Genomic DNA, 14329 nt, shown 5'->3' with positions numbered 1-14329 from the left:
TAAAATTGCGAAGACTTGGAATATCCCACCATTTACAGTGCATAATCTCATCAAAAGATTCAGAGAATCTGGAGAAATCCCTGTACACAAGGGACAAGGCCGACGGTCAGTATTGGATGCTCGTGATCTTCCAGATCTTTCACCAATAGAAAACATTTGGTGCATCATGAAATGAAATATCCAGCAAAGAAGACCCAGGACTGTTGCCATCAAGTTCTGAATGAGTTAATGTTTTTCAGGAAATGGCAAAATGTCTCACTTTCAACGTCTGATATGTGTTCTGTGTTCTACTGTGAATAAAATATGGGCCTATTGGATTTGCAAATCATTGCATTCTGTTTTTATTCATATTTATTTACATTTTACACAGCGTCCCAATTTTTTTAGGAATTGGGGTTGTAATGTATATCATTTTTTCTAATCTGATAAACTCAGCAAATAAATAGAAACTGTGCTTTAAAATCAGCAGAAAATGTTACATATTAAATGCTTTCACTGTAGAGGACGGATTCACTTTATTTTTTCACGTTTTTATTTAGAAAAATCAACAAGATGTCATTTTACTGGGGGTGTTCAAACTTTTCCATATGACTGTATGCTCTTATTTTTACTGCACACTTTTGTTCTATTAAGAAATTGTAAAATTATGACAAAGGAAGATTTTGGCCAAAAAAACAAAGCAAAAAAAAACTGAAAACTATGTTTTTCACCAAACTTCACATTTTCAAGTACAGTGAGTGCAGAACGACTTTATAAGTAAGAACTGTGCCTCATCAAGTCTATGTGGACTGTAACTAACTGATATCAACTGACAGCTGAAGCACTTTTATGAAACTACGCAGCTCCATGCGCCTTTTTATGAGTTTAAATGGAGACAAACTTATCAAGCTACAAGCTAAATGAAGACAGTTGCCTGCGCAACAATCTGTAGAAAAAACCCACAATTCTCTGCTGATAAATATAAGTAGAGCCTTTATTACTGACTGTTTAATCTAATCTGAGGCTTCAATATCAGGTTTCACAGTTTTGCATCTCTGAGATGTAAACAAAGTCATTCAGAGTGGTTTGAAGTGAAATGGTTCACTGTACAGAACTGACCCACTCTGATTCCTTTACAGTGGTGGTGATAGGAACCGGACGTCGCCATGTCTAAATATAAAATAAAACTACTTTATCAACCATCCAAAATGACCACTAAACCTAAAGGAGCTTTTAGGATTTTATTTTAAATACATTTCAAGCCCAAACTTTAACTCCAACAGCGTCTTAGACTTAAAGGCAGTGCATCTGATATAATATCTTTCTGTGAGCTTTTGGAGGCAGTAAACTCTCCAGACGTCTGGTTCCCATCACCACCACTGAGGAATTCTGACTTGATAAGTTTCTGTCCTGGATTGTTATCCAGTCATCATGCTCTCCGCAGCTTTTATTTCCAAGCATCTTCCTACGTTTTTTCTTAAATGTGTTCCTGAGAAAGATCCTAAGAAAAAGTCTACGTCAGATTCTTGTTCTTAAACTGCTGAACTGTTCACACCTTTGTGCTCTTGAGTGTGTAGATTCTGGGTGTTCAGAAGAAATTTGGTTGGTAAACGAGGCCCAATGTTTTTTTGTTTTTTTTTAGACATCTGTGTGAAAAACTGCAGCATGTCTTTTTTTTTTAACTTATAAAATATTCCAATTCTCAAGATAATACTGGAAAGAATTAAAATATCAGGTAGTTGTAGCTCTGCTACACTATTACTCTGCTTATAGCATTTCTGTCCCAGACTGTGGGCTGATCTATATCACACTTAATGGTGGCAGGAATACAAACTCCAATAACTGGAGCAACAAACTGTAAATAGTGAACTACAAACTCTGGACAGAGCAGTTTGTCTCCGGCGGTTTGATTGTTGCCTTTGGCTGTTTCATTCAGTATCAGCCACGAAATGAGACTGACTGATTAGTCAAAGGATAAACAGATTAACATTATTTGAATCGGGAGAATCTGAACACTTTAAATGATGACATGATTAATAATCATTAATCTGGTTAGTTAACAGTAAGATTAGGTCATTCTGGGTACAATATGGACAACAAATGGAGAGTGTGTGTGAGTGTGTGTGTGAGTGTGTGTGTGAGTGTGCGTTCACTGATGTGATCCCTGCTCACCAGCTCTTCCTCCTCTTCCTCGGTGGTGGGTGGCGGTGGGGGTTTGGTGGGGGCAGGGCTCTGGAAGAATGGGTCCTCTGAATTTCCCCCTTCTACCCTCTCAGAGGAGCTGAGAGAATAGCAGGGGTGAGTGTGGATGACAGGAGAAACTAAGAGAAACTGGACTTGACCCCATTTAAACCTGGACGTTTCATGTATCTACATTGTATCCTGATAGGATTTTAAACACGTGTTGGTACATTTCACTACATTTGGTAGTCAAATGCGTCCTCGGTCAGTCGGAAATCTGGTTGCTATATAGCGCATAATATGTTCCTTGTTTCCAGTTTTTCCTGTTTTATGAAAAAGACGGTTGCCTTCTTTGAAAAATCAGTTTTGCACACCATGAATTTCCTTAAAATACCAACTGTAGCACTCTAAAGCTAAAATTAAAAAAAAAAAGAAAAGAAAAGCTGCTTTTTGTTTATGTCACAATTTTGATCCACAAGTTTTGAAAATCCAGTCACTCCAACTGTCACTGTAGGCCTGCCTTCCTTTTTTATCTGACTGGTTAGCACCGGCAGTGGGCAGTAGGGTCAAAAATGTATAACAGCATATAATTAAACTGACAATTTGTTAGTTCTCTGACAATTACAGTATATATTGTGCTACATATACATTTTCAAATAAAACCATTTTAGATGTTTATTTTTATTTATTTTTTGTTTTTATAAGCTTAATTTTTATTCTGAGACGACTCTCAATTTTTAATAAGAACAAATCTGAAATATTTTAAATGGTAAAAGCAAAACTCCACAGTATGTAAATAAACCTCAGTATTGCTTAGTAACACTAGCCCTGTGCGCCTGGCAAAAACGAAACGTCTCACGTCTTAATTTCTACAAGGCTGAAGTTGACTTATTTTTCTGCAACTTCCATGTTCACATTTTGAACAAGAAGCCAAATTCAGCTTTGTTAAGCTCCTGTTTCATTTAAGCGTCCTAGAGGGGGGCGATATGGCAAAGTATAATATTGTGATACTTCAAGAAATTTTCATGATACATGATATGACACTATATTTTTCAGACAGCTAATCAGCTGGAACAGAGAAAAAAGAAACAGTAGTGCTACATTTTAAAAATACTATCAAAAACTGTAAATGCAGTGATTTTTATTCAACATTTTGTACACTGTACTACTAAATCCAGTTAAATTGGACTAATTTTGCTCTCTTTAAAATGAAAGGTTTGAATGAAAGGTTGGTCAATGTTCTACAAGTACTGATGATATCTACGATATATTCAGAAAAACATACTGTATTGTATTGGGACATAATTTATCACGATACAGATATATTTTGTCATACTGCCCATGTTTCAACATGACAAACATCCCTGACTCAGCCAATCAGCTAACGTTAGCATGGTTTGCACTGTTTGTATGTTGTGGTATATGTGCTTATTGTGGCAAACCTGTATAACGGTTATGACCAAGCTGAGGAAGAATTTCAGTCTGTTTACTGCCCACTGCTAGCACAGAAAAAAACACTCATGATGGAGGATACTTGACCCCTTATTTAAACTAAGGATGCCTGTAGCACTTCATATAAAAAACAGCCACTCAGGGCACAGGCGTCCAGCCCATAAAAACAGCGAGCAAAACGTGAAAATGTAAAGCCACCCTAGTCGAGTGCATTATCACAGAATGAATTATCAAATAATGAATTAGTCTTTAGTTGTTAATATCACTTGTACATCTGGCTAAAATGCATTTCAGACAACCATCTGAAGTGGTTAGAGTGATGAGTTCTTACTGATGTTGTTTATTATCTGTTTTAAAAGTGGCTCGTGTGCGTATGAAATGACCAGGTGTAAACAGGGTCTAAGACTTCTGCAGACTCTGGGGGACTCTGGACAAACTCATGCATGTAATGTAAAGCTGGACACAGTCAATCACACATACATGCTACAAATCCGGTTATGGGGTTAGTTAATAAGGTTTTAAACTGTTATGAAACTATGCATTTTCTTACAGTAATACAACATAATTTATTTGATTATGTTTTGGATTTAACAACATATTATGGCAACGAAATGATGATTCAAAGAATTATGCCAAGAAATGTAATTACTCCTCAGATTTCACGCTGAGAAATCCAATTACTGGCCTCATGCAGACAGCTGCCCGTCTGGAGCTAGAAAGCTTGACACAATGAGAATATTCATGGCTGAGCAGAAGATGGAGGGCTGTACTAAGGATGGGCATGGATATTCAAAAATACACAGATATGAAAACTCATTTTATATTCCTGTACTTAACCAGGAATTTGAACAAGGCATGTGTAGTTGGCAATTAAAGTTAAAAGACTTGAACAAGAGGCTGAATGTAAAACGCAGAACCACAGAAAATAGATAAACACAAGCAGCTGATCCATCTCACATTAAGCAAAATAACCACATCTAAGTGTATATAAATATGCATATTTCAAACAGAAATATGACAAATATTACAGTGTAAGATATGTGAGTTGGTCAGCTGGTAGTGTATTAAATCACATACAGCTAAAACATTTAGATCAACCGAACAATCAGGCATGGGTCACTATTTTTGCTAACTGTACACAATAACGTACACATGATCATTAAACCTTCCGGATTTTTATTTTTTCTTAATTTATAACTATATAAAACCCACCAGGCTTTATGGGCCTTCAGAGTGTTCTGTGATATAAAAAAATACATATCTGTAACTTTACGTTCATTTTTATTTTAACAGAATTATCATGCTTGTTGTATATAAACTCTCTAAGTACTGCATCAGTGCAAAAGCTCTCCTATTGGTTAGGCCTTCAGGAGCTAAACAGAAGGCCTTACACTTTTGATTAACCACCAACATAATTAGGAAATGACTGAAATCAGCAATTCAAATTTTGATTTATAATGGGTGGGATCAATTTTGTGAGAAAAAACATTACTCTAGGCCTTTAGAGGTTCTAGATACGTTCTAGATACTTAACTCGCTATAAATAAGAGCGGTAGCTTAACCACATTTCGGTCAGGTTTTACAAATAGAAATGGAGAACAGTGGCAGCTCTTTTAGTAAAGAGTGACTGTAGAACGGTAAAAATATCTCATCGCTGTCAGAACAAAACGTTATCATTTCAGACAAGTAACTTTACAGAAAAAGAGGAAAGTGGTCTAAATGTAAGTTAATGTAACAGTTTTATTCTAAGTGATTGTGGATCATTTCTACTGGTCTGACTGTCATGAAAATTTGACACAATGACACAAATGAAATTTTGGCACGGCTGCCGTTTTTAAATTATGGAAATAGAGAAACAAGGTTTTGTTCTGACAGCATTGACATGTTAACGTCTGTTACAAGCTTCGAATAAAACATGCTATGTGTTTTGCAAGCTTCAAATTTCAGCGTTTCATCTAGAACAGCCAAAAATTGTGCTTGTGAAGTACCGTTAGCTTCATGCTAACAGACATCACAAATCTGAGTGAGCGCTTACAGAAATTAGCACGATTGTAGAGGCTCTGATTCTAGTTTTTTGACTGAAGTTTAGAATTTCTGGCCCAAACAGAAGGTCTAGCTTTAGCAGTTCACAGTTCACCACTGGATATTCAAATACTACCCTTTATATACAGCTTAGTTTAAAACGACAGATATTTAAACAGTAAAAATGGTTAAAATGCCCATCCCAAGCTTATTCTGACGCACTGACATGGATCACAGTGTTGCCAAAGCTGATGCTTTGCTTACCTGATGGGCTGCGTGGCTGTGGCTGTGTTGTCCTCTTGCAGAGGCTTGGGGGGTGGTGGGGGGTTCTTTGGAGGTCCAGTGGGTTTGGACTCATCTGGCTCACTTTTTGGATCCACAACGCTCTCACTGTCAACCTTCACTTCCTCTTCAGGCGTGATGTCACATGCTGGAGCTGCATTTACATCATCTTCAGAAATGACTTCATTCTCCGTCTGAATCTGTGGTGCTTCGCTGTCACCGTCTGTCAGAAGTGTTTCCTGTTCCACCTTTGTACTCACGATCTCCTGCACTTCCTCGTTCTCTCTGACAACTTCCTGTTCGCCCTTCTCCTCTTCTGCTTCGCCATCATCTCCTTCTTTCTGCTCCACCTTCTCTGGAACATCACTTCTCTCCTCTTTCGCCAGCACCTGACCTTCTGCCTCCTCCTCTTTGCTTCCATTCACATGGAGCGCCTGCTGAATGTTCTCAGGCTGTGGTTCACTCTTGCTCTCCTCCTCTTCCTCCTCTTCGTCCTCCTCTTTCTCGCTCATCTGGGTCGGGGATGGCTCTGCTTTCGAGAGCAGCTGCAGGGTGACGTTCTGCACAAACCATCCACACCAAGTTAGTTTAAGTGCTTTAGAACAGAAACACATATATTTTCGTTGTTAAAACAAAACCTTTTATCTTTTTTTACGTTGATTATTACATTTTTGACGGAATTTGAAAACACCAGCTGCCCTTTAGAGTGTGTGGAAATCTCATGATGAACTGACCAAAAGAAATGATACCTAAGTGCTTGGAATAAAATCTATTTAAATTAGCTTCATATTAACGGTGTCGCCTCACATAAAGAAGGGCCTGGGTTCGATTCCCCAGCCAGAAGACCAGGTGTGTGGAGTTTGTATGTTCTCCCCATGTCTGTGTGGATTTCCTCCCACAGTCCAAAGACATGCAGTCAGGCCAACAGGAGATGCTAAATTGCCCTTAGGTGTGAGTGTGAATGTATATGTCTGTCTGCGTGTGGGTGTTTCCTGCTTTCTGCCCAACGAGCGCTGGGCTCCAGCACTCCCTGCGGCCCAGGAGGATAGATAATGTGTGTGTGTGTGTGTGTGTGTGTGTGTGTGTGTGTGTGTGCGTGTGTGTCAAAGCTACCATTTTGGATACAAGTTTACAATCTGACAGCGACGATATGATGTATATAATCAGAATCCCTTTAGTGTCCACATACACTTACAAGGGATTTGTCTTGGTGGAACTGGTGCTTAGACAAATGAACAATAACTAAAAAAAACAATGCAGTCAGAAAGAAACGAGGAGGCTCACCTTAATGGTGTTGACGAGTACTTTCAGCACATCACTGCCAGTGTACGTCTCATGGAGATCAAACTCCCCCCGCAAAGAATGGAACACGCCGTTCATCACTCGCTTCACCTGATCACACAGAGGACAGTTCAGAGATACAGGACTGCACTGTGGAGCTTGTGGATATATGAGCTCACACAGTCAGGGTTATGATGGTGAAGATGGTTTGTTCACCTCTCCTGCAGTGTCTGTCTGCTGCTGCTGCTCTGCCAGCCTCCTCTCCAACTCCAAAACACGAGTCTCTCCCTGCTGCCTCAGAAACTGTGCTCTTTGCTCTAAAGCAGAACACTGCAACACAAACATGCACCCGCACATGTACACAGTGAGTGAGAGAGGGTAGTGATAGAGTGGCAGCCAAATAGAGGAGTGAAGCTACAGAGGCAGATAAGCAAAATGTGACTATGTTCCAATTTTGATGTAGTCTTACAACATTAAAAACACCCAGACTGCATTATTATACCAAAAAAGGTAACTGTATTCTGTTATAGTCACAGTAAAAGCAGAATCAATCAGATTATAGGTACATTATGAAATAGAGTGATTACCAGCAACAATACATTCAAACCATCTACATGCAAAGTCACAACTTTTCATTCTGAATGATAAATAGGTCAAAGGAGTCAGCAGAGAAATCTGAAGAACAATACCCTTCACAAGCAGCAGTTCACTGTCTAGTATTCAGATAATCTATAGGAATTTAAGTAAGTGCTTTTTTTAATTGACAGAGCAAATATTAGCAGCGTTTTTCTGAGGATATTTCAATCAGGCATTTACCGTTTTTCCATAATGCCTGATTCTATAGCAGCAAACTGGTTTGATCCGAAGTTCAGCTCTTTTTCAAACAGCTTTAAATCTACTTCATGATGCTAATGCGCTGCAGTGAGCCAACATTAACGTTAACTAAGACGAATAACGTGGAACAGAGGAATAAACATGAAAACATCTCATAAGCAGTAAAATCACTTTCATTTTTGTATATATGACTTCTTTCTCCTGCAGTTTTTGAACGATGGGTGTAAATGTTTATATGTGTAAATTATTGTTGGTAACTAAGACTCAGGAAATCACTTCGTTTTTTTATGGAAAATTAAAGCGTTTTAAAAATTATTGATCACTGGTTTGTGAAACTGCTTAGAGTTGTTAAGGAGGCATCTATAAATTACAAAATCACAAACAGCGATCATCAAAGTCTAAGCATGAACCACCAATATGAAGTCTTATGAGACAGTAATGACCTTTTAGCAGATGGAACAGAAATAATGGTGAGCCAGAGTTTTTATTATTTTTTTTAGAATGACTGTTTCACTTTTCCATTCCAAAATTAAGTCACCTATAAACTACAATCTGAACTATAGTCACTTGTAGTTATTTTTCTTCATAAAACAGTGCAGCTTTCCTTTTTGCCTTGTGTTCATTTAAAGACATTTTGCTGAAACGGTTTTTCTCCTGTGTTTCTGTAATCATAAGACTTTTAGATTAGGTTACAACTATGTTTTTTAACAGGTACTCAGTGATCTGCACTGGAATACGATTGTAAAGTAATGCTCCCAACTGTGACTATTCTACATTAAGATTGCAGTAGCGTCTTTCTGTCGGCACCCTAGTGGCCATTTTTCCTCCTGTACCTCTTATCAGATTAACTGGACCAGGGATCAGCAACATGCGGCTATTTTACTGCCCTGTTGAGGCTCCAAAGCAGAAAAAGACTTCTGGGTAAAAATAAAATAATCCTCCTTTGCAGTAAAACAAAGCTCTGCTGATCGTTCTAACACTGTTTTAACAATAAATGGTCTTAACGCTGGAGTTAATATAGCCTATATCTGCTAATTCACCAACCTTTAACTCTGAGAATTGGCGCACAGACTGCTGGTCACATAGCAACACAGACAACAATCTCGCCTAGCTAGCCGCTACGAAAAGGCAAAGAGAAAGTTTAAGACGAACATTGATAATTTGGAGACAGACTTATTTGCGTTTATAATCACTCCGGCTGGTTTCCTGATACGTTTAATCTGCAACTAAAAAACTGTCAAACACTAAAAAGTTGCGAAGCGGAAGTCGCTTGTAAAAGTTTGTAAAATGTGTCTCAACGTTTGACTTTTTAAGTGGCTAAAGTCACTTCTCATTCGCCAGCTTCTTGTTCAAATTTTCCCAATTCCACCTTAAATGGTGCCTAAGGCGCCAGAATGTAACTGCTGTACTATTTAAGGTGGAACGAAAAAAATGTGAACAAGAAGTGACTTCAGCCACTTAAAAAGCCAAACGTTGAGAGATATTTTACAAGAAACTGTTCTACCTTTGAAAAGATGCGAGATGCGAGAAAAGCGGCTACAGCTGAGCTGAAGCTTAAAGCTGAGTAAGTAAGTCTGCCTTTTCGTTTATATTATATTTTTTAGCCTGTACTAGTACATCAGCACATACTGAGACATATTTACAGCCAAGATGGTAAAATGGACATAAAATGTTATGACTTCCAAGATGGTTTGATTTTTGTTGAAAGGACAAAATGTTTTTTCTTAACATTTGGGTTTCCGATCCCTGGACTAGACACTGATGGCTTTCTGTGTGAAATGTGACTCTGTGTTGAGCTGCTAGCCAGCAATGAGAGGTGAGGTCACCCTGCTGTGAAAGCAATTCATACCTCTTTACAAAGAGTAAATGTTGTCTTGCTCACTCACTAATAAAGATGGAAAAATCTGGTTTTGTAAATCATATATATTCCTATTGAAATATATCCCTTCAATGTTATTTAAAAAACCCACAAACTTCAAGTGAGGGACCTCAAAAACAAGTGGAAATTGCATTTTATGGCTCCTACAAAAAGTGTGCATTAATGTGTTTGCTGGACGATTCATCACAGTACCCACAGATCAGCTATGTTTGTGATTGGTCGGGATGCTCACAGCACCCAATAAACATTTTTTATGATTGGTTAAAGACTTATTTGCATGGTGAAGCCTTGTGAAATTTACAGAGCTGCTAAGGCCAATACGCTGTAACAGTTAACAAATGATGCATTGTGTAGTCACACTACTGACCTTTTCTTTGAGGGCTTGGAGCTCCTCCCCTTGCTCCTGTTGCTGTAGTAACCGTTGCTCCTCCTCGTCCCGAGACTGCTTGAGAGCCGAGAACTGTGGGAGAAGAGAGACATTAGTGTTCTAAGGTGCTCCGCCAACCAGCTGCCTGGCTCATGAAGGAGCGCTTTGTCTGATATGTGTGAATGAGTTCGGAGGCACAAAAACACAGTTCTGAGTCTATAATTGGGTGTATCTACAAAGTAAACTGATATTCAGGCCTGGCGTCAGGCAGTAATTTAGAGGGGCAACGCCCCACTGAACCCACAAATACACGCAGCTACAGTGTACAGCGACTATCAAAGTGAAAGGAAACTTTGCAGATGCTTCATGTCATGCACAGCTGGTATAAAAGGCTAAATCAATTAACACTGAGTTTTTGCATGCATCACTTTGTTTGTGAATGTGTCTCTTCTGTCGATTCTCTCTTGAAAGTGTTGCTCCTTTAGACTCCTTTAGATTTCTCGGCCATTATTTTCCTTAGCTGGTTTTGTCCCCCTCTGACTGCTTTTCAGTTTGATTCTGATTCCTTTAGAAATTATTCAAATTTCATCATGATTCGACTCCATTAGATTAGTTTTGGAACGATTATTTGAAATAAAATAATTCAAAAATCCACTGAACATACAAATGTGCCTGGAAGAACTACTTACAGTAGTAAAATATAGACCAATATTTAGGGCCATAAAACAATCAAAATAATTAATCATGATTAATAGCATTCTTTTGCGTAGTTCACTGCAATTTTTTGCATTTATCTTCTTTGTTCAAAGACAGAAGAGAGGTTTTCTATTCGAAAGCAGAGCATTTTCTTAAAGCTATATAAGTGAACAAAAGTTTCATAAGAACATATTTTTTACTTTTCAATAATTCAATAGCATTATTCAGATCACATGAATGCATGATTTGTATGGACCTGAACGTAAGGTGAAGGTTCATGTTCCACTCGCTCTTATACAGCTTACGTTAGACCTTGTTTTGAGGAGAACTGCAGTTTTCAACTTTGCTGTTGTTTTTTTCAGCTTGCTGTGTGCTGATTTATCTACTGTCCAGCATAGTCTTCCGACGCTGATGTTGCTAATATGACTGACATCAGTGGTGAGTTTGCTTATAAGTGATATTTCAGACTCGACATAAATCAGTGATAACAAATATATTTGGTTTGATCAAGACAGCCCATCAGTAGATATCAACAGAGGATTACAGCCAGTGAAAGTATGTGAGCAGGCTGAACTTTAGGCTGTGTAGGCTGAAACTACAAATGATTCAAAGGGTCAAAATAGTCAAATGCATTAACGGTGGTAAAACAAAAATTGGGTCCATTAATAATTTGACTTTGACACCACAAAAAATAATACATCAACATTTTTTACATTTGAAAGCAGCCAAAGAATCTTATTTTGTCCACAAAAAAACCTCATGGTTTACTGAAAACTGTTATTATTGACTATAACTGATTCTTAATTTCTACAGTCAGTTCAATGGACACATTCAGTCCGGTGTGTTTTTACTGTGTATGAATGTGTGAATATGTTTGCGCACCTTCTCCTGTAGCTGAGTGAGTTTGAGCTGCAGTGCGTCTCTCTGCTCTGTTATTTCAGATAATTGTCGGCTTTGCTGCTCTCGTGCTGATGCCAGAGCCTGCTCACACTTAGCCTGCCACTCACGCTCCACATCAGCCTGCATCTGAGCCAACTGCACACACACAGACACAAACACAATTAGTAGATTTAACATGACCTAAAGACGAAAATATAAAAAAAACATTTGGAATTACTTACCATAATAATTTTTATTTTACTTATTTAATTAATAGAAACTAAAATGTAGAAATAAATAGAAAATAGACGTAGATTAGATAATATGAGCTAGAGATCAAAATCTTTCTTTATTATACACACACACTCTCGTGCTGTACCTGTTCGGCTGCTGCGTGGTCAGTGCTGGTCCGAGCTTTGCGTAGTTGGCTCCGGAGGTTGTCCAGCTCCAGCTGGCTGGCCCTTCCTCACCTCCTCCAACTCCTCATCACAGCGCTGCCTCTCTGCCTGCCACTTCCTCTTCCTGTCCAACAGAGTCTGACACACATACACACACACAAAACCATGTTTATGCAGTAACGAGACATATATACATACAATACTGTGGAAAAGTCAGAGACCAACCTTTGCTTATTTAACTCTCAGTCAAAATAGCCGAGTTATTCATTTCTCAGCATCAGGAAAAAGAAAATTACACAGAAGCCTCAACAACTAAATATAATATTACATTTTTTAGTAGTGTGTCCACTTTTTGCCTTCATTATAGCTTACACTTGTCAGGAGACTTACTTCCCTAATGCGGGGATATTTTTCTGCACCTTCCAAGTTCAGTCTTAGAAGTTGGTTGCTTTTTCCGCTTCTCTCGAGCCAAGTAATTCCAAACACACCCAGTGATGATGAGCTCTGGGCCTGCTTGTCTTCTTTATTGTCTGTTTCCTTCTCTCAGTAAGAGCTTCATGAACAGCTACACTTCCTTTCAGACCCCTAGTACTGAGTTGTCTTCTCACAGTGTAAGGATGGACAGAAACACCTGTGGATGTTTTCAGATCTGAAGCAGCTTTATTTTCTCCTCTCTCTCAAAGACAAAAGCTTTAAGTGCTGTTCATCTGAGGGGGACAGTGTTGGTGGTCTACCAGGTCCCATTTTCTCTATATCTTTTAATCATTTTTGAACTCCAGTTTTGGAAACTGCTGTTTTTACATATTTTATTTTGACTTTCCTCTTTCTTATGCAAGTGGAAAAATGTGGCCTACAAGCATTCATGTGGTGTGTGATGACACTCACTCGTTCCAGACTCTCTTTCTCACTCTTCAGGTCCTGCAGCTCTTCATCCAAGTTGCTTAGTTTAAGCTCAGCCTCCTTTCGCTTCTGTTTCTCTGCTCTGGACTGATTCTGCGTCTGCTCTGCTGCTTCTTTCAGCTCTGAAACACACAACACACGCCCTAAAACTTCACATACCCTGGAAAGACTGAGCAACTGTACATTAGAATATTACAACTGTAATATTTAAAGCTGTATTCCAGAGCAAGTCGCTTCAGTGTTGATCATTTAGGGAAAAAAAAACAGCCTGGTAAACTGGTAAAACTCAGTGCTTGGTTTGCAGTAACTTTCCAAAACTACAGGTTAAAAAGTTTATTACCAAAAGATTTTAAAGTACCCAGTGTTATTTATGTGATCTCCATTACAGAATTTAAGTAAAGTACCAAATGCTAAAATGCATGCAAGCTCAAGGCCACGAGCTGCAAAGCACTGGTTTTGAGTGCTGCCCTGTTTATTTGCTGCCACTCAAACTGTTTTAACTTGTATTTGCTGACCAGCAGAGAGAAAAACAGTACTTAATCATTATTTCTTGTTTTCATTACCATTCAAATTAGTATTATTTTTAAGTGTCGTTGATTACTTATTTAATCTTCTATTTTTTGCCCAAATTTTCATCCCTTTTCTCTTTCGGCCAAAAAACAAAAGTGACACTTTTGCACATTTTTGACCAAAGATTTTTGGTGGGCAGAGGGACTGATTTGGGCAGAGGGAACTGAGACTACAGGATCAGCAGTAAAATGAACTGCGCTCACCCTGCAGCTGGCTCTCCAGGGCCTTGATCTGCTCGCTGTGTTGCTGACCCTCCTGCAGGGCAGCGCTCAGGCTGGTCTGCAGCCCTGCGGATTTCTGCCGCTGCGCGGTCAACTCCAACTGCAGCTCAGTCACTCGCGCTGTAGAGCTCGCCAACTCCTCCGTCAGCCGCGCCTGAACAGAGAGGACACAGAGAGAAAATATAAATACAAATTATACAATGACCATTTCTGACCACTACATCCAGCAATCGTAATCAGTTGATGATTCAAATGATTTTTTAGGAAATGCATTATTTTTCTATAATTCAGAATTATTATTTTAACACACTGAATGAGACTTTACACAGCACTGGAATACAGCAGTGGAGAACCCTTCAGAGAAGGCCTAATGATCTCTGTGATCTAA

The 14329-nt window shown here is 38.7% G+C and overlaps 1 protein-coding gene across 1 annotated transcript in view; it reads right to left on the bottom strand.

Annotated features, from left to right (window-relative positions):
* fkbp15b (FKBP prolyl isomerase family member 15b) overlaps window positions 1-14329 on the bottom strand; it is a 36493-nt gene that overhangs the window by 1272 nt on the left and 20892 nt on the right. The window contains 10 exon segments of the mRNA XM_036578299.1: window positions 2152-2260; window positions 5899-6476; window positions 7201-7308; window positions 7414-7527; window positions 10278-10370; window positions 11856-12008; window positions 12232-12312; window positions 12314-12388; window positions 13136-13272; window positions 13924-14095. Coding sequence (XP_036434192.1) covers window positions 2152-2260; window positions 5899-6476; window positions 7201-7308; window positions 7414-7527; window positions 10278-10370; window positions 11856-12008; window positions 12232-12312; window positions 12314-12388; window positions 13136-13272; window positions 13924-14095 — 1620 coding nt within the window.

The sequence above is a fragment of the Colossoma macropomum genome, unplaced genomic scaffold (assembly GCF_904425465.1).
Source record: "Colossoma macropomum unplaced genomic scaffold, Colossoma_macropomum, whole genome shotgun sequence".
Taxonomy (NCBI): Eukaryota; Metazoa; Chordata; class Actinopteri; order Characiformes; family Serrasalmidae; genus Colossoma; species Colossoma macropomum.
The sequence above is the reverse complement of the archived record's forward strand: the minus strand, read 5'-3'. Positions and strand labels throughout refer to the sequence as shown.